At 57.7% G+C, this 25,202-nt stretch overlaps 1 protein-coding gene across 5 annotated transcripts in view; it reads right to left on the bottom strand.

Moving 5' to 3' along the window:
* RAP1GAP (RAP1 GTPase activating protein) overlaps positions 1 to 25,202 on the bottom strand; it is a 51,246-nt gene that overhangs the window by 10,953 nt on the left and 15,091 nt on the right. For 3 of the 5 annotated variants that reach the window (XR_009539064.1, XM_060141179.1, XM_060141180.1), the window contains exons 3-17: positions 18,386 to 18,479; positions 12,004 to 12,039; positions 10,939 to 10,986; positions 9,652 to 9,690; positions 8,980 to 9,165; positions 5,675 to 5,778; positions 5,356 to 5,434; positions 4,928 to 4,981; positions 3,746 to 3,829; positions 3,443 to 3,543; positions 3,180 to 3,309; positions 1,971 to 2,126; positions 1,434 to 1,505; positions 736 to 822; positions 170 to 307 (exon numbers count right to left, since the gene is read on the bottom strand). Coding sequence is in view for 2 of the 5 variants with exons in the window: in XM_060141179.1 (XP_059997162.1) it covers positions 170 to 307; positions 736 to 822; positions 1,434 to 1,505; positions 1,971 to 2,126; positions 3,180 to 3,309; positions 3,443 to 3,543; positions 3,746 to 3,829; positions 4,928 to 4,981; positions 5,356 to 5,434; positions 5,675 to 5,778; positions 8,980 to 9,165; positions 9,652 to 9,690; positions 10,939 to 10,986; positions 12,004 to 12,039; positions 18,386 to 18,479 (1,408 nt within the window). In the remaining 3 variants the exon portion in view is untranslated. Of the gene's footprint in view, positions 1 to 169; positions 308 to 735; positions 823 to 1,433; positions 1,506 to 1,970; positions 2,127 to 3,179; positions 3,310 to 3,442; positions 3,544 to 3,745; positions 3,830 to 4,927; positions 5,006 to 5,355; positions 5,435 to 5,674; positions 5,779 to 8,979; positions 9,166 to 9,651; positions 9,691 to 10,938; positions 10,987 to 12,003; positions 12,040 to 12,541; positions 12,592 to 14,554; positions 14,762 to 18,385; positions 18,480 to 25,202 lie in introns of those variants that run through there. The other 2 variants (XR_009539066.1, XR_009539065.1) reach the window with 2 other exon arrangements.

Genomic DNA, 25,202 nt, shown 5'->3' with positions numbered 1-25,202 from the left:
ACTGAGCCACGCCCCCACCCGACTCCACCTCCAATGTGAGCTCACCTCTAGCCACACCCCCACACCTTGTAGCTAACGGCATCCCCCTACTCTAGCCCAACCACGTGCCCAGATTCCAAGCCAACCACATCCGTCCCCCTCCGCACCCAGGTAGACCCCTGCGCTTCACCTTGAAGGACTCAAAGAAGCCGCCGCCCCCGCCGCCGTTCTCCATCTTGTCCTCGTCTCCACCCAGGCCCATCATGGACTGGCTGTGGATGTGCAGTTCCTCATAGAGCGTCTCCAGGAGGGCGGCCCGTGTCCGCTCCTGAGGGCCAGGCCGGGGCCGTTAGGAGAGACCCCAGGGATCAGCCCTTCTTCCCACATTTGCAATCGTGGCCACCTTCTCTGAGTGGGAAGTGGGCCTGGGCTCCAGAAGCCTAGACGGCTTCCCTCAGGCCCCTCCGCAGCACAGGCAGCCCCTAGGGCTCGACGTGGCCGCTCAAAGATCTGACTTCATGTCCCCACGCCCCTCCTCCACTGCGTCCTCTGTGGCAGCCCGCCTACCTCCAAGGCCCTCCTGAGCATTCCTTATGAACCCTTACTTCCTCTCCCCTGACCCTGACGCTGCTCATCTGTAAATCTGTCCTCCCCCAGGCAGCCTTCCCTAAGGCCAAGGTCTGAACACAGCTCTTCTCTCCCCAGGGGCTGAAATTCTAAGGGGTGGGGGATTCAACCCCAAGAACCCATACTCACCTCTAGTTTGGCAAACTTCTCTGCCTTGTAGCAAGCGTATTCAGCATTGATCAGTTTCGTCAGCAAAAATTCCTGGAACTCAGGCCCCTGGGAGCCCCCAGCGTGGAGAAGAGAAAGGGGGGTCAGGCGAACACAGAGGCAAGGGGCTGGGGCTCCTGAGCCACGCTCTGCTGGGGCCTCGGGCTGCCCTCTTCACTCCCAGAAGGGCATCTCCTTGGGCTCAGCTCCCCAGCCCAGGCACCTGTGAGCCCTATGCCCTTCACGGCTGCCCACCCCTCGGGAGAGCTGGGTTGGGGTCTCCCACTGCCTCAGTCTGGGGGATTGGGGGGTGCTGAAGCCAAGGCTCAAAGTGAGGGCTCCTGAGAGGTGAGAGAGATGTGTGCCCCTCTCCCCAAACATTTTAGAAGAAGGTTGAAATTGTCAAGAAGACAACAGAAGTGAGGAAAGGCCACAGAGTCTGCTATACAAAATGTAAAACAATGATATAGTCTGTTCTGGGACGTTGTAAAATAAAGTCACAGCTTTTATCAAGATGAACAGAAAAGCCAGGCCCCAGCTGCTCAGTTAGGGGAGCCCGGCTGCCCTGGCACACAGTGGGGCTTCAGGACCTCGTACAGCAGAATGTGCACCCTCTCAGCCCCCACCCATTTAGTCCTGCTCTGCCCATGATGGGGGGGGGGCTGGGGGCTGCCCCTCACCTTCCTGAACACAGCAGGGTCCGGGAGGGGTGGCCCGAAGAAGGGCACGTCGTCTCTCGCAGTGACGGAGACCTGGAAGGGAGGGCAGCTGTCCCCATGGAGCCCCCACACCAGCCAGAAACCACTGATTCGCCTCCCTATCCTGCCCCGTGCTGGGCACAGGGCTGCCCCTTGGCGGGGGAGGTTCAGTGACTGCCGATTGGATGGGTGAACCCCAGGATTTCAGCTCCTCCATCCTTGGTCCTGAATTTGAGTGGTGGGAAGGGTTGGAGGGTCTCAGGAGTCATGAGGATGGAGAGGGAGGAGGAGACTAAAGGGCGGAGGAGGGTACCCAGCCGCTCTGAGGGGAGGGATTTCAGGGGGCAGAGAGGGCGGGATGGGACTCCTCCATCATCAGAGCAAGAGGGGGGCTCAGAGCCCTCCGGACAGTCCCCCTACTTACAGTTAGGAAAACTGAGGCTCAGAGAGGCCTCACAGTGAGTGAGGGTGGGGCTGGGATGGTGGCTGATGCCCTTGGGAAGCTCTGAGATCACCCACCTTGTACAGGGGGCCATCGGGGCCCCCACTCTCGGCCTGCACCACCACATAGGCATGCAGAAAGTTGGACGCAATCATGTCCGGCACAAAGGGCGTGTTCTCGTCCTGGAAGACCACAGCCACGATGTCGTTCCCGATGTGCCGCTTCCGCTGCAACTGAGCACAGGGCCACAGCCTTCACCACCTGGCCGGGGGCCCGTGGAGTGTGGGGAGGGTGCCCGCAGAGGTGCAGGGGGCTTGGGGTAGGCAGAGGGCATGTCTAAGGAGTTGCTTCCTCCAAAAAAATGTGGTGAGAAACTTGTCTTAAAATTATTCTCGTTTTCTTGGAATCCTGTGACAGATGAGAAAACTGAGGCCAAGACAGAAGTGACTTGCAAGGCCCTACAGTGAATTAGGGGACTTGAACCCGGGGCTCTTGGTCCCCAGGCCCTACCTCTCACCCTCCTCCTGTCTAAATACCCCAAACATGGGCCCCTCTTGAACAAATAAGTTCCACTCAATATATCTTTGTTGTTAAAATGAACAGAGAATCTATTAAAAGAAAATTAAAAGACATTAAAAATAAGGAATAAGCATTTCCATTTTTCTCACATGACCCCTGTATCCCCCTGTACCCCTGGAGTGGGGGCATGGGGAAATAAGGAGGACAGCCCTGCAGGAAGCTTAGGACAAGGTGACAAATTTCCAAGTTCAGCTCCAGGAACATGCCTTGCACTTCCTTATCACCAGGCCTTTGCAGAAGATGGAAGCCATTCTTTCCCCCAGAATGCTCCTCCTCCCTCTCCTACCTCCTTTGCCACCTAAAAGTCACTTTATCTTGAAAGCTTTGCCTGACTCCCACCTCTGCCCAGTCTAAATGCCCCCATGTGACCTGACAATACCCTTCATTTCCTGTAAAAATACTCGCATTTACTGAGCTCCTGCTATGTACCAGATACTGTTCCAGCCACTCTGGGTGCATACCCTTGTTTATGCTCACCTATAAGGTAGGTGCATTATCCCCATTTCACAGATGTGGAAACTGAGGCTTCCACAACATTGTAGTAGCTTGTCACCCTGCCCCAACTAGAGGCCACAAGTTGGGGGACTAGATCATTTCCATCTCTCTATCCCAGGGCCCACTGAGTCTGGTGTGGTGGACACTGAATGGGTAGGTAAATGGGGGACAGGAGGACAGGTGGGAAGCAGGTGGGTGGGTGCCCAGGCTACCTGCTGGGCGTCCCCTTCTGTGTAGGGCAGCTTGGTGGACACGTGAAACATGATCTCCTTGTTGCGGAAGTTGCAGTACACAGACTCGGTTCCCGTCTGCCCGTGGGTCACGTCCAGGCCTCCTCGGAACCTGCCCCAGGCCCCCCAGGCCACGGCTCAGTCTCCAGCCCCAGCCAGGCCTCCACGGGGCCAGGACGGGGGCTCCCTCCCTGCCCAAGGGCATGGGTCGGATTATCCTCTGCTTGTCCCACCCCAAAGCTCACCCCTTAAAGTCCTGCAGTTTGACCTTCTGGCCAAGGAATTCGAGGAACTCCACGAAGGCGGGGCTCTCCTCGTTGGTGCTGAAGAGTTCTTCCTCGGAGGTCTAGGGATGCACAGAGGGCAGAGGTCATCGAGCTGGGCCTCCTACCCCCACTCACACCCAGGAAGGCTGGAAAGGGGACCTCTGGCAGCCCCTGAGCTCCTGGGAAACTGAGTCCCTCGGCAGGTGCTCTCCCTGGCAAAGGTCTGAGGTCCCAGGTACATGGCCAGATGTGTGGGGGGCAGGGAGGAGGAGGTGAGCACACCTGCCCAAGCTTCTGATAAATGACTCCAAACTTGAAGTTATTGCTGATGACATGCTCGTCGAAGGTGACAATGAGGCGGGAGGCCTGCGGGGACAGGACGATGGGTGAAACACGCTGCTTTTTCAAGTTGCCGTTTATTGCTCTATGTGCCAAGCGCTGTGCCAGGCACTCCACATGCATCCACTCATTTCCTCCTCAGAACAAGCCCGTGAGGGAGGCACTCCCGCGGACTGCATCTCACGGATGAAGACGCCGACATTCCGAGACCTTAAGGAACTGACTTGCTGAGGTCAACAGCTGGCAAATGGCAGAGCTGGGACTTGAACTCAGGTCTGTTGGATTCCAAAGGCTAAGCGCACTGCTCCTGAGTTCTGCTCATAAGCTCCCGCCCCTACTCTGCTCTAACACCCAACTTGTTCCCCGGCTCTTCTGTAAAGCCACCTCATCGTTCTAGAACAGGCCGAGTCCCCCCAGTGTGCTGTGGAGCCTTGAGCAAGTTCCCCTCCTCACCTTGGGCTTTCGGTAACTGAGAAGCAGGGCCTGATTTCTGAGGCCCCTTCCTTCAGGGGACCTTTCCTGGACCACCCGCCCTTCAGTGACCTCACCTCACTCTGGAATTCAGTCAGAGCCACAGGCTGTACGTGTCTTTCAGGGCCCACCTCTTTCCAGAAACCCCCTGGCTCACTGAAGACAGAAGTCCCTCCCCTTTATCCCACATTGTCACAGTGCCTCAAACCCAGCACCCAGCACCAGAGCTGGAAGTGCAGCTGCCGTCTGTGGGGCGGCACCTGTGGAGGTGCCTGTGTTATTATCTCTCCCCAGGTCCCCTCTGGGGTCAGAAGGCAAGACCAGTGGAGCCTTGGCTCAGGACCACCGATTACCCTTAGGAGGGTCCCCAAATGGCACTGAGAGTTTCCAGAGGTAAGGAAGGCTCGCCTCCAAGGAGGACAGCACTAGGCTCAAATGCAGGCTTCCTTATCTGCTGTGCATCCTTGGGTAAGGCACCAACCCTTTCTGGGCCTCTGGTTCCTCTTCCACAAACTGGGGACTTTGCAGGGTTATTGTGAGGTTTAAATGAGAGAACTTAGGAAAAATGCCCTGCACACAGCAGGTGCCCAATAAATGCTTGGCCCCCTAGTTATCCACCCACTCCCAGTGAGCAGGGCCCAGATCCAGCCATACCTTGGGGTAGAGCACAGGATAGAATCGATCCACATTCACGTCTTCACACACCAGCTGCGGGAGCGGATAAGGGAGGGCCTGAGGGTGGGGCCTCTGGGCCTCCCTGGCCAAGGTCTGGGGGGAGGACAGTGGAGGACAAAGAGGGGACAACCAAGGCTGAAGGAGGCCCACTGTCACTCAGAATGGGGTACAGAGAACTGGAGCCCCTGTCTCCAAAAGGCGCTCTAAAGAGTGCTCAAAGCACACAGCCAGCACGTGGGTGGGCATCACGGGAACACGCGAGCAGCAGGACCCTGGAGACAGGCCACAGCAGGCAGGCCAGGATCTGGGGCTAAAGATGAGGGTGTGCAAAGGCGAGGCTGCAGCCCAGCTCTGTGCCCACCTGAGATGTCCACGGGGGGCTCAGCATGAAGGATCAGAGGCCTCACCTTTGCCATCTGGACCACGTTGGGGAACTCAGTGAGGCAGGAGATGGGGATGACGTCATGGTATGTCCGGCACTTGGCCCTGGGAGGAGAAGACCCATGCTGAGGGGTGAGGCAGCGCGAAAGGGAGACGGGAGCCCCTCCACACCAAGTAGGACCAGAGAGGGCAGACCCCAGGGAGGTCCAGAGGTGATGAGGCGGTCAGGCCTGGCTTGGGCACTAACTTGCAGGGCAACCTCAGGCAAATCCCTGGCCCTCTCTGGGTAAAATAAGATGGGCTCTCAGGTTCTGAGAGTCACAGGTCCTCTCACCCCACCCTCACCTGAGCAGCAGACGCAGGTGTTCCTGGTCCCCGATGACATCATACTTGAGTGAGAAGACAAGGTGGCCCAGGGCGGTGTCCAGTGAGTAGTAATTAAAATGCTCCTGTGGTGGGAGGCAGGGGCCAGGGGAGAGGGTGAGGCTGAGCCTGAGGCTTCCAGAAACCAGACGAGAAAGCCAACTACCCCCAGATGGGGGTCCTTCACCAAGCAGCAGGTGTCCGGGCTAACAGCACTGTCTGCCTCAGAGAGACCTGCATTCAAATCCCAGCTCTGCCACTGGCCAGCTGGGTAACCTGAGAAGGTCACCTCACCTTTCTGTGCCTCAGTTTCCTAGTCTATCAAATGGCAGTGAGGCCCACTGCCTTGTGGGAGGGTGGCAGGCACTGAAAGAGATAGTGCCCGGCGCAGAGTAGGTGTTCTCTGAACGTCTGTAGTAAACTTGGCTCTCTGGGTCTTCAGCAAAGTCAGGACCACATCTGTACCTGCATGGCTGTCTCCCAGCCCCCGCCCCTCTCAGAGCTGGGCACACAGGAGGTGCTCAATAAAAATATGTCAACTGACTGATTGTTTAACTGATTGCTCTGTGGCCCCTGAAGCCAGGGCCCATGAGAATCAGGAAATGAAACCTCTCATGAACACACTGGCCGGCTGACCGAGCCGGTTCCTGCCCTCCTGCCTCACCTGGGGAAGACACAGGGTGGGGAAGAAATGCTCCCGAGGGCCCAGGGGAACTGCAGCAGGGATGGCACCCCCAGAGAGGAGCTGGCAGTCTGGTACCTCCAGGTGGGGAAGCCCCAGAGCCAAGAGCCGGAAGTGCCAGAAGATTTCACCCCGCCTGGCCCTGGGCTCCCCTGCCAGCCCGGCTCCTCAGCCACACCCACCCCAGGAGTCATCGTAGAAGGAAGCCCTGTTTAAATACAAACAGCTGTGCTCAAAGGATGGGAGGAAAAAGATGTAGGGGCCAGGGGACGTGCGCCACAAATCCACAGCTCAGGGGCAGTCCGCGGGGACCTGGGGCAGAGTGATGGAAACCCCCAAAGGCTTGGCACTATCTGTGCAGAGGGAGTGGCAGGCACTTGGCAAGGAGGTCTGCACCGAAGTCCTCGGGGTGCGGAGTTTCCCCAGACCCCCCTGGCTGGGCCCAGAGAAGCCCAAGGAGAGTGGGCTCAGGGTCCCAGTGGGTCAATGCCAAAGTCACCCTAACTTCCTCCCTCTGGCAGAACTTCCTCCCTCTGGCCCACTGCTTCCCCAGCACCCCACCTGGAGCCGGGAATGGCCCGGCCTCTCTGCCAGCCCCTGGGGCCCCTCCTCTCTGTGCTGCCAGCCTGACCCTGGCCATCATGCCTCCTCTAAGACCCCCCAACCTGTGCCTCTTCCAATCCTCCAGTGCCCAAGGCACCACCTTCATTCTATCACTCACCACTTCTTCAGCAAACTTTTCTGTGCACCAACTATATGCTAGGCCCACATAGTCCCCCAGGCCCCACCACCTGCCAGACCCAATTAAGAGCCTCTGGACAGTGGGTTCCGGGGATGCAGTTCTCTCTCCACCCACGGGTGGAATCCCCTGCCCTGTTCTGAGTTTGTCCCCAGGCAATGGCTCCTGCATCTGGGCCTGCTGGTTTAGTCTCAGTCAACCTGTCCCCCCACCTTAGCACCAATACCCACCAGCATCAGGCTAATGCCCTGGGCCCAGACTGAGCCCACACAGCTTCCCAACACCCCAAGGAGTCACCCCTCCTCCCAGCACCCACGAGTGCACGCACACACACTAGAAACGTGACCCCTCCCTTAGTGTGTCTTAATGGAAGGTCAGCCAGAGCTATGTCCAGTTCCTAGCTCAGTAACTGTGTGAACTTAACCAAGTCGTTTTATCTCTCTGAGCCTCAGTTTCCTTTTCTGTAAAAATCAGGACGATCCTGATCTCACAGAGTAATTATGAAGATGTAATAATAACAGCTAACGTTTACTGAGCACTTACTATGTGCCAAACATGGTTCTCGATGCTTTTATCATCCTCATTTCTACAGACGAGGAAACAGGCTCAGGAAGGTTAACTAACTTGCCCGAGGTCACACCATCAATAAACAGAAGAGTCAATAGGCGTCCCCAGGCCACAAGACTCCAGAGCCCACGCTACATGCCACCACCTCGTTTGTAAACTGACACAGAGATCGCACTCGGCATGGAACGTGGCACCTACAAGGTCCCAGCGCGTGACCTCCCCTCCAGCTCCCACAGCCTTGCCCAATAGCTCCTGCCTGGAATGCCATTGTCATCGGGTGACACGAGGACAGGTCGTTACTGGGCAGGGTCCCGGCTCTGGGGCAGGTGGTGGGGCAGGGGTTGTACCGATCCAGGTCACACCATAGAATTACTGTCTTCCCCACCTCAAGCTGCCTGAGGGCAGGGCCTGGGGCTGTTTTGTTTGCTGCTGTATACCTGGTGCCCAGAACAGGACCAGGCACACAGCTGGTGCTCATTATTTGTTCACCCTGACTGAGCCCTTTGTGCCGGACACTTTGGGCCGGACACCATTCTAAATGCCTCACAAACATCGTCACATTAAAGGCAGGAGGTGGGTATCATCACCATCTCCGTTTTTACAGATGAAGAACCAGAGGCAGGGGCTTCCCTGGTGGCGCAGCGGTTAAGAATCTGCGTGCCAATGCAGGGGACATGGGTTCAAGCCCTGGTCCGGGAAGATCCCACATGTGTTGGAGCAACTACTCCCGTGTGCCACAACTACTGAGCCTGCGCTCTAGAGCTCACGAGCCACAACTACTGAGCCCACGTGCCACAACTACTGAAGTCCATGCACCTAGAGCCCATGCTCCACGAGAGAAGCCACCGCAATGAGAAGCCCGTGCATCGCAACGAAGAGCAGCCTCCGCTTGCTGCAACTAGAGAAAGCCCACACGCAGCAACGAAGACCCAACGCAGCCAAAAGTAAATAAAATAAATAAATGTATTAAAAACAAAAAAACAGTCTCCCCATCTTAAAAAAAAGAAAGAAAGAAACAGAGGCACAGAGAGGGTAAGTGACTTGCCTTATGTCCCATGTAGTGACAGAGCCAGGATTCAAGCCCTGGTAGAGTCTCTGTTAACCACTATGCCGTAACACTGCCTTTTGCAATAAATGTTTGTTGACTGAATGAGTGAATCCACTACGCATGCTCCCTGGACTCTGCGACAGCCAGCCCGGCCCACGGTTCCGCTCCCTCCCAGGCCCAGCGTCCCCCAGGGCTGGGCTGTGACCCACTCCCCAGCCAGCCCAGCCCCCCAACACCAGCGGGCCACACACCTTGCCAAGAAAGTGCTTGCGGTAGATGCGGGCGGTGGGGTTGCACTCCAGCTTCACCTTGGCCGTGGGTGACTGCAGCGGCTCTGTCTCCGGGATGCTGGTGATTTCGTGATTGGTGCCTTCAATCCAGTAGCCCCCAAACTGGGGCAGCAGGATGAGGGGGAAGGGCCCTTCTCGCCCCAGGACCTGAAGGAGGACACAGCTGACAGCCACCCACACTGCACGCCACTGGGGGCCCCAAGACACCCCCCATTTCAGACCTGGAGCCACTTCTGCCATGGCTAAGGAGTACTAGGGGACAGCCCAGAGCCTATGTGGGTCCCAGGGATCAAATCCACCTCCTTCAAGGCACTTGCTCCAGCCCTTCTCCTCCCACTGCAGGCACAGACCCAGATGCACAGAGCCCCATGTCCCAGTCTCAAAGGATGGGAGTGTGGGGACAGGTAAAGCTGAGAGCATGACGTTGGCCGAGAGGCTGGCATATTTGGCTCAGAGGCCTAAGGGTTCACATGGGCTCTGAAGTCTTGGGCTTGTAAACTGAGTCTCCAACACCCAGAGCAAGGCCTGTGGTCAGGCTCTTGACAAGGAGGAGGACCCGGCTGTCCAGACTCCCCGAGGGAGTGCCTCCTGGGCTCGGGATGGAGATGGGCTCAGTGGGATCCGGTCGGTTACCTCGTGGACGCTCGGGTAGGGAATGTAGTCCTCCTCCGTCTGCAAAACACAAGCAGGGCAGAGGCCCAGCTGGGGTGGGGTCCTTACCCTTTACTTCCAGCCTCCCCAGAACACCTGCTGTTCAGGCAGCACCCCCGGGCTGGGGTTGCGGATGGGGCTGCTTCCTCATCTCCCCATCCCATGTGGGCTGACCCCACGAGGCAGGGACCGAGGCAGGCTTAGCTCACTGAGTGCTGGCAGCCTCTTCTGGGTCTCCTGCCTGGGGAAAAGGAGGCTCACTGCATCCCCAGAAGAAACCTCTGGACCAGTGGTTCTCAGTTCAGAATGGCCTGGAGGGCTCATTAAACTGATTGCTTTGCCCCACCCTCGGAGTTTCTTGTGCAGTGCGTCTGGGTGGAGCCCAAGAATTTAGATGCCAACAAGCTCCCAGGTGATGCCGATGCTTCTGGCCTGAGGACCACACTCTGAGAAGCCCTGTTCCAGACAAAGCATCAGCCTTGTGCCCATGAGCCCCACTTTAACCCTCATCCCTGTAGCCTTGGGTCCACTCCCTAAGCCCAGCCACTGATATTCTTGGATTACTGGGGTCCCAAATCACCAACCATGGTACCGTGTACCTACCTGGAGGGGCTCTGCAGCTCCCACCCCAAGAAAATCCTGAGTCTAAAGAGCCTCCTCACGCCTCCTTTGGTCCCCAGCTTCCTGTTAGTCTCTTCGTGAAGGCTGGGGGGTAACGAGGCTACCCCTCCCCATCTCTCCGTCTCTCCCCCTCCCCGTCAGCCATCCCCGGCAGGAGCTACATGGAGAGGGGGAGCGTAAGCCTCCTGGGTCCTGGGTACGAGTCTTTCTGCCACTGCTGATCACAAGTGGCTTCAAGGAAAACCTTTTACGGCAGGCTATCGTGAGGGATGGGGCTTCGATTTTGCGATGGGGAAGCCTGGAGAGGCAGGGTGAGTTTACGGTGGTGCAGATGGGGTGAGGAGGAGCTGGAATGAAGGCCTACAGGCAGGGAGGGGTTCTCCACACCTTAGCCTCCTCGAGGGAGGGGCTGGGTATACCCTGCTTCCCCCTTGGCCCCAGCACCAGCCCGCAGTAAGGCTACTTCACGAAAGGGGGGCGCAGATTCTCCTGGGCTGGCTGCTCGGCTCGGGCAGCACTTCCCCCACCCCTAGAGAGGGAGTCTGCCTCCCCCTTCCCGTCCCCTCCCATCCCCAAGCCCTTTGGAGAGCACTGCTCAGGAAGCCAAAGGCCCCCAGAAGGGTGGAGTGGTTCCAGATTCAGACCTACTTTGAGGGGTGGCGGGAAGGAGCATCGCTGTTCATCCATCCTGCTTCCCTGCAAAGAGAAGGCAGCACATCCCGTCACCCCCTTCCCCTGCTGCTGGAAGCAGCACCCCTTCCAGGTAGATGGTGCTGTGGAGGTGCTCCCAGGGCAGGGCGCTGGCTGCCGGGTCACTCAGGCCTCTGCGGGGCTGGCCCTCCTGGAGGGAACGGGGGCTGCGGGAGGCTGGCAGCAGCAGGGAGGGCTCGGGGCTCTGGTCACTGCTGGGAGTGGGGGCAGGGCCAGCGTGCACGCTTGTGTGTGAGCTGGGGAGGGAGGCCGCTGCATCTACACAGATACGTGTTGTTGAGAGCGAGAGGGAGAGGGAGAGAGAAAGGAAGAGGGAGAGGGGGAGAGAGAGGGGGAGGGAGAGAAGGAGGGGGAGAGGTGGAGATGGAAAGACTAAGAGAGGCAGGGAAACAGGAAGATGGCAGGAGACGGGGTTTGGAGAGTGACCTGATATCAGGAAATCTCCTGAGGTTGGTTCAAGTCCCCCGGCCGCCTCCCAACACACACCCAAGCGAAAAACACAGACGAGGGCCTGGAAGACCGGGGCTGGGGAGTGGAGGATGGCCAGGGGTCAGGCAGAGGGGGCGGGGGCTGCCCGGTTCCTTAACACCTCCCCGGACCTGCAGCCCAGCCTCTGGTTGCCCTGTGCCCTGGCATCTGTCCCTCCCCCCATTCCACACAGGGTCCTGCAGAGCCTGTGATGCCTCTTGGGAGATGGGGGATGGTATGTGTATGCGGGGTGGGTTGAGGCACTGACCCCAGCAACCTACACAGGGATGGGAGCTGGAGAGACGCAAGTGGGGCCTGCGCCCTGGGTCAGTCAGGCAGTTGGGCACTATCAGTCCCCATCCCCAGACAAAGGGCTCTGGACAGCACACTGCCAACATCTCCTCCTGGCACGGTCTGCGAGAGCTCCCGGCCCGTCCTCAGAGAGATGTAGGGCTGCAGACACAGCAAGGGCCCCCCGCCCCCAGTCCAGCCCCCTCTGTGGCTCCCCAGAACGGGCTCCAGAGCCCACCTCACCTGCATCTTTTCAATCATCTCAAACAGATCTGTGTTCTGCAACAGAGATGGAGAGAGCAGGTCAGCACCGGGGTAGCCCAGCTGATCCTGCAAGTCTCCGAGGAGTCTCCACCTGCCCCAGCCCTCCTGGTGCCCCAACTCTGACCAAACACTGTGGACCTGTCCAAGCAGCAAGAGGGAGTGGAAGGGACCAAACACCGTGGACCTGTCCAAGCAGCAAGAGGGAGTGGAAGGGACATCATAGGATGGGGCTCTGTGCCACTGACTGGCAGAGTTTGACCAACTGCCCGGAGAAGTCTGCCCAGAGTCCAGCACCCTCCCCAGGCAGCCCACCCCACTCAGTCCCCTTCCCCAAAGGAGGAGGCTGCTGCCTCAGACAAAGAAGGTCTTGACCTTTGGGGAGAGACACACCTCCCCCATGTCACTGCAAGACTGGCAGTGCCCGGATCGGCCCACGGACCCCTCAGAAGAGCCCCAGGTCCCAACTCCAGAGACGAGCCCAGCTGGGATCCTCAGGAGAGTCTGTGGTTCCACTCACCTCTGGAAGGAGGGCCCCATCCTCCCCCCCAAGCAGTGTGGGCTGGGCGTCTGTTGGGGGAGAGAATGCTGGGATGTCCCATTGGCCCAATACCTGTGTCTGAGTCCACACATTCCCCCTCCTCGCTCCTCCCTCCTCACACTCCAGCCAGCCTCTCCTGAGGCTAGCCCGGGCACACACAGGGTTAATCCGGGCATCTGCCAGCTGTGCTTGGCAGCTTCAGCCTCTCCAGCGCCAACTCCCTACGAGCCTTCCTGGAAGGCGGCATCCTTGCCGGCTGGCGGAGCTGGGGGCTGGGCCTGGGAAGCCCCCAGAGTCTCTAGGAGAGCGCCCCTCCCCCAGCACCTCCAAGTCCTCAGTTCAGTCGGCTCCTGCTGTCCAGTGGGGGCACTGCCTGAGCTCACACACACATGTGCTATGGGGTTGTACACCAGGAAACACACACTCCCTCTCTCTCTCTTTCTCTCTTGCTCAAACACACACAGGCCTGCACACCAATATTTAAACACAGTCTCACTGTACCAAAGAAAGCAAACACACAGAAACCCACACGCAGAAACCCACCGGGTCTGTGCACATCAATTCTTACAGCTACACGCTAACATACAAATACACGTGTCAGTGTCCTACGTCACACAACAGCACATTCCCTCACACACTTACAGGTCTATGTCGCGTAAGAGCCGCACACACAAATGCAAACCCACCCCTATGCAGATCTGCGCAGCTGCACCAGTAATTGCACACGAAGCTACACGAACGCCACAAAACTACTCTCACATCCACGTGCCGAGAAACAAAATAACATGCACTCGCAGACACAGGCAGGTGTGTTCATGGAAACTGAGCCACAGAGCCCCACTGCCATGCACAAGTTCACCCTTCCCCATCAGTCACACTCCCTGTATAACAGACATGACAGACTTGATCCCATAACATTAAATGAGTTTTGAGAAAAAGAAAAAGCATGCAGCAACTATGGAAGTGGTTAATCGCCAAGGATGAGGGGCATTGGTCTGAACCACACACACACACACACACACACACACACACACACACACACACACGCTACACGGAGCTGTCTGTTAAAGATCACAAGACACAGACACCCCATGTGCACACTGTGAGGCCTGTCCACAGAGGCAAAACCCACCCTGTAAAATGCACGACAGGAGTCCACAGGAGATGGTGACCCATGGCCCCTGTGGCCACACCCAACACTTCTGAGCTTGGAAGACAATTCCACAGGCAATTAGAGCAGAGACCATAGACACACATCTGCAGTCCAGGTAGACAAACACGCCTGTCAGCCAACACCTTGCACAGCAGCAACATCAGCATCCGTGCCTGGGTGAGCCACATAACCTCAGCCCAGCACAGTCCCAGCACCAGTGATACAGGTGCACTGATGTCCCCCAGAATACCCCACTCAGGGTAACGTGGCCTTACATGGCCAGAAACAACGCACTGGGAGTCACAGCCACATAAACACTGACACATGGTACTGTCACCGAGAGCGCACACACAGCAACAAGTGATACCCACAGATACAGCCTCACTAGTGCATCAGACGCTCTGACACATGTAAGGCTGTGAGTGAAGTGCCCCAGGGCACCAAGCAAAGTTACACTGTGACATTCAGACCCTTCCTAAAGGGGGAAGGGGATGGATGAAGTGGTCCCAAGGCTAGCGCCCACACACACACATCCACACACACGCACACACACATCCACACACACACAGAGTGCCCCCGCAGCCCAGAGCCACAGTGCAACCACAAGCACTCTGTTCCGTAGGCAGCTGCAGAAAGAGTTCAAGGCCTGGGACCCCAGGGCAGGGGTGTGCCCTGTGGCCTCGATGGCCGTGTGTCAGCCCAGAAGCTAACACACCCTCCATGACGGAGCCTCGCACACCCGCCCTGACTGGGGCAGAGCCTGCCGGGCTCCGAAGAAGTTGGGCTGATCCGTCTCCCGCAGACCCCCTCGGCCAGGCCGCCTTCGCCCTGGTCCTCACCTGCCAGCCGGCCCCAGAGGGCAGTGATCCCCTCCGAGGACGGCCCGGGGGCTCCAGGGGCCGCGGCTGCGCCATCCTGAGCTCGGCCCGGCCCCGGCCCCCTCCCCGGCAGCGCTTTAGCTGACCCAGCCGGCTCCGGCCCGCGCGAGCCCCGGCCCGGGCCCCGCAGCGCCGAGCTCCGCGCTCCCGGCTTCGGGCTCCCGCGGCGCGCTGCCTGCGCTGGGCTCGCCGGGCTGCCGGGCCCTGAGGGGGCGGGGCGCCAGGTACGGGCAGCGCGGGGACCGGGGCGGGGCTTCAGGGATCCGGGGCGGGGACACAGGAGGCCCCGCCCCGGACACTGCGCCTGCGCGCTCTTGCTAGCGCGTTGGGAGCTTTTGGCGCGGGCCCTTGGGCCCCGAGGCTCTTCAGCGCACCCATAGCGTGCGTCCTCTACCTTCCCAAACTCTGGGTACCACGCCTTAGGGCCTCAGGGATGGGCTTCTTGGGCTGGGCTTTGAAGTCGGGGAGGAAGTGCCGGGGGTTGGCGGCGGTTACCTTGGAGACAGAGGGCTTTTCTTGAGCATCTACTTAATGTTGGACCCTTTGCAAGTCTTATCCTCGCCCCACAACTCAAGAGGTACGAGTGTCATCCCCATTTTACAGAAGAGAAAACTGATTCCAAGAGATAAAATATCATGCTGAAGATCACACAGCTTGGAAAAGGCAGAACTAGGAATCCAGGGAAAGGCTTGGAGCTCTCTCCCCTCCCACCTCCTCACCTCCACCCCCCTCTAATGCCTGCCAGTGGCTGACCTGTACCCTCCCTTCCCCAGGCCCCAGGCCCATACCTGTCCCTAACTGCCCCTGATCCTGGGAGAGGGAGGGAACAGGGCCTGCCAAGGACCCACACATGGAGAAGACTTAAGCATATGTAGGTTCTAGCTCTGGCCTTGCTACAACTTGCTGAGTAGACCTGAGTGAGTCCCTGCCACCTCTGTAGGCCTCAGGTTCCCCATCTGTAAAATATAAGGCCTCTGAAAGCCCTTCCAGCTGATCCTGCACTGTGTCTGCCACTGTACAGTGGGGGGCAGGGCCTCAGCATCCCCTCCCCCGACAGATGCTGGGAAAGCAGCAATTGCTTCCTGAGCTGTGGCCAAGTCAACACCAGCTGCTGCAGACCCTGCGGGGCAGGGCTGCCCACCAGCTCTTCAGCTTCCTGAAGGAGCTGTTGGCAGCTACCCACCACTCTCCATCTCCAGGGCCAAGGCCTCCTGGAAGGAAAGCACCGCACCTTCCTCTCTCCCAGACCTGGCCCTGGGTCAAGCTGGAGCCCAGGAAGCCGGTGGGAACTCTGGAGATGTGTATTCCAGACACAGTGTAGCTTTGTTTTTAATAATTAACAGCAGCAAATATTGATTCACGCAGGCACTTCCAGGCCTGAGCGCTTCCGGGCACCCATCGAAATGCAGCCAGAGAAACATTCATTCCCACACTGGGAGGAGGCAAGAGCTGCTCGCATCACCGGAGACATCTGTGTGCCAGGAGTGGAGGGTGTGCACATGTGTGCATGCAGCTGTGTAGATGTGTGTGACTGAGATCAGATGGGGACATCCTGGGTGTGCATATTTGTGTGTTTGTACATGTGTATCTGTATATACACGCATGCGTACATGTGCGAGTCTCTGAATACATCTGCAGACATGTGAATGCACCCATGTATGTAGGTGTGGGTAGGCTGTGTATGTACATGTGTGCAGATTTCTAAATCCCCAAGCAGAAAAAATCCTACAGCAGGGCAGGGTAGGAGGGTCTTGGATAGCTCAGTGTCTATACAAATGCGGCTTCCCAGTGAGAGGGGGATGTCCTTTCTGGGTGTTCTGTCCTGCCCTGGGAACGTAATGATGCTGATAATAGTTCAGCTTCCTAATTTGAACTTTCCAAAATTACTTTCACAGTCATCCCCCAACTGCAAGCTGGCAAGGTGGGTAGAAGAGAAACTGCCACCCCTATATCACAGATCAGAACTGAGGCCCACAGAGGGGCAGGGATTTGCCCACTGGCACGGGGAGGTCAACTGCCCCTCACACGGGCTCCACCATCAACATTATAAACGTGTGCAGAGCTGGGGGAGGGGGAGTGGAGAATGTGTCACAGACCTGGGACCCCTCAGCCCCACCACTGGTTTGCTGGGGACCCAGTCTCTCTGGGCCCTGGTTTCCTTTGCTGTCAAAGGAGTACGATGTACAGACTGTGTCTTGATTCTGGGGTGGGGGCGGGCTGTTGGGATGGGGCAGTTTGGAGCCTGCAGCCGGCTGGGCTGTATTGGCACAAATGGAGGCTTCTAGCCAAACTGGGCAGAGGGGAGGTAGCTCAGAGCTAATCTGAGAAGGCCAGCCCCAGGCTGGCCAAGCAGGCAGGACTCAGGGAGATGGGCTCTTCTAACCCTCACTTTTCCAACAGGAACACTGAGGCCCAGGAAGGGGAAGTGAACCCAGGCCTCCTACTGGATGCTTACGGGGAGAGGGACTGGGAGACTCACTTCTGAGCCCAGCTGCCATGGAGTCGCTCCCTACCTGCCAGGTCCCAGGATCCACATGGCCCAGTCTTGGGCTGTCGCCCAGGCACAGACAACAGGAGAGGATCTCAAGAACCCCTTGATACGATCCCTAGGACTCGTTGCACTTGGACCCCCTTGGAGGTGGTGATCCAAAAGTACACCATTCCTTGGACATGTGCCCTCCTGGCCTAGAAGAAGTATATGGCCCTTGTTCCAGGTCAGAGCACTGGGAAAGGAGCTTGGCAGATCCTGCCTCTGCTATTTCCCGGCTGTGCGACCTTGGGAAAACCACTTCCCCTCTCTGAGCATCTGGATCCTCATCTGGAGAATGCTTACCACCAAAGTTTGATGGAAGGACCAAGAGGCATGATATCTGTGGACGTGCTTTAGAAACTGAAAAGTGTACTACGGAAGTGACAGCTTATTACCCTCTGCATTAGAGATGCCACCAGACTAGGCACTCTGGTCAGATAACATGAGTTCTGGTCCTAGACCCATCACATCCTACCTGTGTGTCTTTGAGCAAGTAACCTAACCTCTCTGAGCCTCAATTTCTCATGGGACTAATAAGAGTACTAATGTAAGTACATAGTAGTTAGAGTTTGAGAATGAAATGAGATACTGCACGTAAAGCATTAAGTACCCACCTGGCACATAGGAAATCTCAATAAATGCTAGTGGTTATTACTGGTATTTGACACCCTGTATAAGTTGTTTAGTTATTTATCTCCTAACTGGACTATGGCTCCCTGAGGGCAGGTCTGTGTCAAATTGATTTCTGGCACCTCAGTGCCCAACACAAAGTTGACCCAGGTCAGGTGCTGGGCAAACATTTGATTTCGATGATAACAACAAGAATAGCCTCATTTATAGGGCGCTTACTCTGTGCCAGATATTGTGCACAGAGTGTTTTATCATCACTTTTCACACTTGACCCCACTTCAGAGGGCGACCTCTCACAGTAGCCTGTGAAGTGGCGTATTATCATTATACCTGATTTACAGATGAGGAAACTGATGGTGATGTTGATAACGAATATAAGGAAGAATAGCTGTTTGGCCAGTTTATTCCCAGTTGTTTTGCCCCCAACAGTGCTACAGACCCTGGTTCAACTTCTGAGACTGTACCAGGCCCACCCAGGGGCGAGGAGTTGTATACCCTTGGGGGGGGGGGCTAAACCCCAAGCAGCATCTACCCAAACATTTACTTCTGCACAGCAGTCATTCCTAGGTATCTCTTGGCCCTGGGTCGGGGCGGGGGGGTCTCAAGACCAGGGGCTGTGGGGAAGCACTTACCTTAGGGTGGAGTAAAGCAGTCTGGGAGGGAGCTAAGTCCACTCGTGGCAGGTCTAGTGCCTGAGGGAAGCGCTGGTTCTGCCCATCACTCCTCCTGGAAGAGAAAAAGAGTCTGAGGTCAGGGAGGGCCCCAAGTTGGGAGATTTGTGAACTTTGGGAGGGAGAGTCACTCTCAGAGTTGGGGGACATTAAGGGGGACAGGTTTCACAGAGGAGGGGGTCCTGGGTTCCCCAGGAGGCAGGAGAGGAAGGGCTTCCTGAGCAGGGCTGCCAAACAGGCTCTCCTTCCCCAGGGATCACAGCTGTAGACAGGGTCTCACTTCCAGCTCTCCATTAGGCCTTCCTAACCCGTACTCCAGCCAAGAGGATGTCCACAGCCCATTCTGAAGATGGGCAGACTGAGGCCGGGGGGCAGTGAGGGTTGCTGTAGAGGGCTGAGCCCTGACTTCTGGACTAAGCAAGGTAGCCCAGCCTCTATGCACCTCTCCCTGAGCCTTTAGGGACAGAGTAGCCTTAAGGCTGAGAGGCCACCTGGGCCACTGCTATTATTAATGACAATAACACTAACGGACACTCATTGGGCCGACTATGTGCCAGGTCCCGTGCCAAGCCCCTCCTTCCAGGCCTGAGGGCACAGACTCATCACCACACTGGCATTCCCACTTTACGGATGAGGACGCAGAGGCACGCAGAGGTCACACAGCGGGTCAGCAGCAGAGCAGCATCTGAGTGGCGCTTGACTGACACCAAGCCCAGACTCTTTGCCCACACCCACGGCCTTCCCTGAGGAAAGGAAGCAGGTCTGGTGAGGGTGAAGTCAGCTCCTATTACCCTAGAAAGTCTGCCGAGGAGGCTCATTCTGGGGCCGGGGAGAGGAAGTGCCCAGTGGTTCCTGGGACCCAGGTGGCCCAGGGCTGGGCAAGCAGTCCTGGCTTCCACCCACCACCTAGGGCCACCCTGACGTGGCTGCACCCCCGCCCCAGTCCCTCGAAGGCTGGTCCTGAGAGGGTGAGTCATTCAGGCCACGGCCAGCTTGAGTCAGGCGGAGCTGGGACTGCCACACCCCAAGAGGGGAAGGGCCTGTGGGAACCTGGCCCAGGAAGGAGACGCTGAGGAAGCTCTGAGCCCCCTTGCTGGCTCCCCTGGGCCCAGCTACTCAGGGAGAAACAGCTCAGAGGAACTGTCCATAGCCCTGCCGCAGGCACCAGCTGCCTCTCCACCTCCCAGGGGGACTAGCACCTTAAAAGGGGGTCCTGAACTGGGGAGTGCTTGACCCAGAGGATAGACATGGTGGCAGTGACATTTCAGGCCTGTGGCATCGTTGTAGGGGAGATATTCCCAGGCACTTAACTGTTGTGTGACCTTAAATCAGTGACACACCCCTCTCAGCCTCAGTTTCCAGAAAAAATTCATCATAGAGCCTGGGCAGCTAGAAGCTATTCACTCAATGAATTCTCTGGTATTCATGCATTCATGGGAAACTCTGGCTCCCCATGGTAGGGTCTCATTAAGTATTTGTTAAATGGATGAGTGAGTGAATGAATGAATGTTGGCAGTGGGAAGGCATTAAAGGTCTGTGAGCAAAACAATGGCCTAAACACAGGTTTCTGTAGATTACAAGGTACAGTGACACGGGGAGAGACTGGGGAAGGGGGAGTGGAGAGAGGCCCATAGAAATGGTCCGGGCAAATTCCACTGAGGCTGCCATGGGGACCCTTGAGACCGACTATGTGCCTGGAACCGTGTCAGGCATATTACACCTTCACTACTGTGCTGGGAGGCTGGCATTATTCTTCCCCTTTTTTACAGATGGAGAAACTAAAGCTCAGAGACATGAAGCCACTTCCCCTAGCAAGTGGGTGACAGGGTCAGAATTTAAAGCCAAGCCCTTGACACAGCCAGGTCAGCACGGAGAGCGGAGATTGTCCAAAGTCCAGGAAGCCCTGGAGTTGAAGCCCAGGTGAAGCTGGGTCCCCTTGATGGCAGCGATCACTGTCTCGGTGGCCCTGGCTGCCGAGTGGAGGTTTTTGCCCATGATTGAGCTATTCGGGTGCTGTCCTTCTGTCTGTCCCTTCTCATACCCCAAGGCTCAGGCTGTGGCCACTGCAGGTCAGCCTGGCAGCAGCTCCCCAACACGCTCCCCTTCCAGAACACGTCTCCGTTTCCCTGTGTCCAGGTGCCCCCTCATGCAGGACTGCTCACGTAGGCACAGGACTCGGTAGGTCTCTCAAGACAAGGGGGCTCTTGCTTCTGTTGGAGTGCTGCCCAAGGCCCTCAGCTCTCCAGTTCCTGGCTGTCCAGAGTCTGCCCCTCACAGGCAACCCCTCCACCTCAAAGGTCATTGCTGAGGCCCTAAGGGGCAGGGGAAGCGAGGGGCTCCAGGATGAGAATAGCGCAGAAATCGGAGGCCCTGGGTCCTGCCTGCCCCAATCCATCCCAGCTCTTCAGGGATAGAAGGACAATAATGACAAAAGCCACAGCCTCCCTGTGCCTTCCATGAGTTTTCTTAATCCTCACAGCGCCCCAGTGAGGCAGGTGCTCAAAATCTACCTGCTTTACACACGAGGAAACTGAGGCTCAGAAAGGTATATTAACTTGCCCAAGGTCGCACGGTTAATGAGGCAGAGCAGGCATTTGAGCCCAGGTTTGTCACTCCAGAGCCAAAGATCTGAACTTCAGAGCATGGGCAGCCAGCCCTGTGGACCCAGCACGTCACATCAGGGAAGTAATAATAACAGTAACTGGGCTTCCCTGGTGGCACACTGGTTGAGAGTCTGCCTGCCGATGCAGACCGGGTTCGTGTCCCGGTCCGGGAAGATCCCACATGCCGCGGAGCGGCTGGGCCTGTGAGCCATGGCCGCTGAGCCTGGGCGTCCGGAGCCTGTGCTCCGCAACGGGAGAGGCCACGGCAGTGAGAGGCCCGCGTACCTCAAAAAAAAAAAAAAATAATAATAACAGTAACAACAGCAAGGGCAGCCAACCCTGATGCAGGACGTACCGCGTGCAGACCCTGAGCGAATGGCTTCACTTGTATTACCTCATTTAATTCTGTTTCAGAGGAGGGAACTAAGACACAGAGGTTAAGCAATGTGTCCAAGGTCACGCTGATAGTGAAATACAGAGGCTTTGAACCTCCAGCCGTCGGATCTAGACGCTGCCCTAATGTTACACTATTATCTCTTAGAAAATAGTAGCTGCTCAATCAGGGCTTCTGAAGAAATGAATAAACTCAGGTTCTTGCCTCCCTCCCTCCCCCCTCCCCTCCTGATGCCTCCTCTTCCTCGTCTTAGCCTTCCTCACCTCTCACACACCTCTCCCCCACCTTTCTAGCCCCCCATGCACTCTCCTCTGCCTCTGGTCTCCGCAGACCTCCCCCTATTTGGTTATTTTCCTCCCTCTCATGAACTTGAATCTCTCTTTCTCTCCTATCCCACCCTTGTCTCCTCCCGACCTCCATCCTTCCGTTCACACAGGGGCCTCCCAAGTCTCTGCCCGCTCCCCATTTCTCTGGAAACCTTCCTGACCCTAGGGCCTGGCTCAGCTTAAAATGCTTTGCCTTCTTCCTGCACACGCAGCAGCTGGGACATGGGGAACTCTCCCCACTTTTCCGTTCCCCTGGCCAGGACCGTAGTCATAGCTGCACGGCACTCTACAGTTTACATAGACATTGTCTCATTCAATCACCATGGCAGTTTTGTGAGCTTGGATTATTATCAGCCTTTTTCCAGATAAGAAAACTGAGGCTGAGAGAGGTTAAGTGACAAGCCCAAGGTCACTCCAGGGAAAGGGCAGTGCCGGGGTTGCACTCTAGCCCAGGGTTCTTCTACTACATGCATCACAGCCGCTCTCAACCCAGGCCCTCAGTCCTGTCACCCAGCCCCCAGCGGCCTCCCCATCACAGCCCCAGGTTCCTGCCGCCACCGCCAAGCATCTTCTCTAGGTCCAGCTCCAATGCTGCCCTGTCTGGCCTGGACACCTGCCTGTAGGTACAGGACACCTGGACACAGGAATAGGCGGCAGCCAGAAAGGAGGTGACTTGCCCAAGGTCACACAGAAAGCCAGAGCCCACCTGGAGTCTGGGCCAGCCACATTCCAGGGTCACCTTCCGGCCCTGCAGGTGTGTGGCCACCAGCCATCTGGCCCTAGCTCCCCTCCCTCTTGGAGTGCCCATCTCTTCCAGGGAAAGGGTGCAGCGGGGTGTGTGGGGAGGGACCCAGTGGCCCAGCTCCTGAGTGGGATGGGCCAGGCCGGAAGCTGCTGCAGACAGCTCCCGGTAACTTGGCAACTGTCACTGCACCTCCTCCCCCTCCCTTATCTCCATGTTGAGGTAACAGTAATAATTGCAGTGTCGTGAGTGCAGCTTTTTCTACTTTTCAAAAGCCCTTTTTATCTGCTCACTCCTGGAAGTCTCACCGGAACTGGAGCGGGAGATAAGGCAGTCGCTATCCCAGAAGGGTAAACTGAGGCTCAGAGAGGATAAACAACCAACTTGAAGTTACCCAGCAAGGCGGGAGCAGATTAGGAACTAGAACCAGGCCACCACCGGTCCAGGGCCACAGATGCTGCGCTGGGGTGGGGGGCCTCTCAGGGGGGTGTCCACACTCTGCAAAACTGCAGGTCAGACCCAGGTGTGATTGGGGAGAAAGGGAAGACGGAGGACAGGTGACCAGATGCCTCCCTGGGTTGCTTCCCACCTGTTAACCAGCTGGAGAGTTGGTGGGAGGGTCCTGTCTTTTATCTGCAAAATGAGAGACAATGTACCCACGTCCTAAGCCACGGATTACAGTAAGCAAGTAAGCCCAGTAGAAGTGTTTGCCATTATTATTATTATTATTAGCCGCTCTCCCAGAGAACCCACCCTTTCAGGGCACCAGAGGGGTGGCTGAGCTATCCTGCGAGTAGGACTTGGCCCTTTGGCCATTCCGAGAGAGCTGCCCTGAACGGAGGCCCCCAGGTGGGTCTGACCCCTGCTGAGTCTCCCAGCCTCATCCCCCGCCCCCACCCGCCGCTTCCTGCCCTAACCTGGCTGGGCTGCAGGCAGCTTTCCAAACGCGCTGTTTCCCAGGGCTGAGCCTCTGCACAGGCTTTGCCCTTTGCTGGGAGCTCCTTTTTCCTTCTTTTCTCCCCGGTAAACCATTCATGCTTTAAAATGCAATTGAAACAGGTGAAACTCTGGTGGCCAGAGCAGGTGACACATGACCACCAAGGCAGGAGTCCTGTGACGGGGAGCAGGGTAGCCGGGCAGGTGCTGGACGGCACACACACAAGTTGGGAATCCAGTCCTGGGGGGTGTTGGGAGGGCAGAAGAGGGGCTCAGCCAACCAACGAACATAAGGCTGAGAAGGATTTGTCGGGGGCTAGCCCAGGACCGGGGCCTAAGGGGTCCAGGCTAGCCCAGCACTGGTCACCAGAGCTCAGGGTCCCTTGAATCTCCCTGGTCTTCATGAGATCAACCGGTTCTACCAAACTGGTGATTCACGTTGGGGCGGGGGGATGGGGAAAGGACACAGACCTCAAAGTGAGAAGGGGTCCCGCCCCGGAGGGTCACTCCTGTGAACCTTCAGTCCCCTGAGAGAGGGCCCTCTGGATGGGCTTGGGAGGCTGCCCGTGCCCCCCAGCCGCGGGGTCAGGTCTGAGGGGACTCCTGAAACCAGAGGCTACAGGCCGCCCTGGAATTGCCCCCTCCCCCCGGGGGCCACAGAAGCCCATTGTCTCCGGAGCTCAACCATCCGGCACCGCTTGCCCCTGGCCTCGCCAAGGTGCCAGGGAAGGTGGCCAGGGGCAGCCGGTGAGCAAGTTTCTGAAGCTAGGCCTGGGCCCCCTCTGGGGGCCCACGGGGAGGGGCGGCGAGAGCAGGGGCGTCGGGGACACAGGCATGGCTGCTCCTGGCTCTCCTTTCCCCAGGCACCTTTGACCTCAGCCAGGACTCAAGAGGGAGTGTTGAGGGCACAGGAGACAAGGGGGCGGTGGGGGGGGCGAGCCAAGCGCTGTGATGTCCTGTAATCCTTACAACAGCTCTGACTGAGGCTGCTGTCATCCTCACACCATTTCAGAGATAAGGAAGCAGAGGCTCAGCTAGGTTGCAAGATGGGCCGGGGTCTCGCAGCCGCCCAGCTGCAGAGCTGGCAGGGCCCCCCTGGGGGCAGGAGGAGAGGATCTCAGGCCCCAGGCAGGGCAGAGGGGAGCAGGAAGGGGGCTCGGGGCACCGCACCCTCACCCTGAGCTGGCTGAGCGCCGAGACAACCGGATCCCAGAGCTGCGCCAGGCAGCGGCCTCCTGAGCAAACAACAGGTTGGCAGCCCCGAGAGGAGGTCATGGGACTGGCCCCCACCCGGGGCAGAGCACCTGGGAGCCGGGCCTCCCATCTGCCAGCTGCCCGCCAGTGCCTCCCCTGCCCAGGTGGCCCAAGGCCTGCAGCAGCCTAAGCCTGACCCTCCTCCTCCCCGGGGACTGACCCCTCCCTGCACCGGGGGGCAGGAGGGAGGAGTGACGCTGAGGTGACCGAGCCTCGGGGCCTTCCTGCTCCCTAATAACAACATCCGCTTATCCCGCCTGGCACTTTACAGTTTACACACTTCCTTTGCTCTAGACCCTCCCTACAGCCTCACAAGGAACCGAAGGCAGGTAACGTTCGTCACCTCCATTCTACACAGAAGGAAAGTGAAGCCGGGACAGAGCTGATGACTCGCCCATGGTATCACACCCGACGCCCAAACCCAGCGGCTCTAGCCCTTGCCCACGTGGGCACAGGACACCTTACCAATGGGCCGGCACAGGCCGCCGCCCTTAGCACCCAGGGAAAGGGTGGCCGGAGCTCG

This window comes from Lagenorhynchus albirostris, chromosome 2 (genome assembly GCF_949774975.1).
Source record: "Lagenorhynchus albirostris chromosome 2, mLagAlb1.1, whole genome shotgun sequence".
Lineage (NCBI taxonomy): Eukaryota > Metazoa > Chordata > Mammalia > Artiodactyla > Delphinidae > Lagenorhynchus > Lagenorhynchus albirostris.
This window is presented reverse-complemented; position numbering and strand designations above follow the sequence as displayed.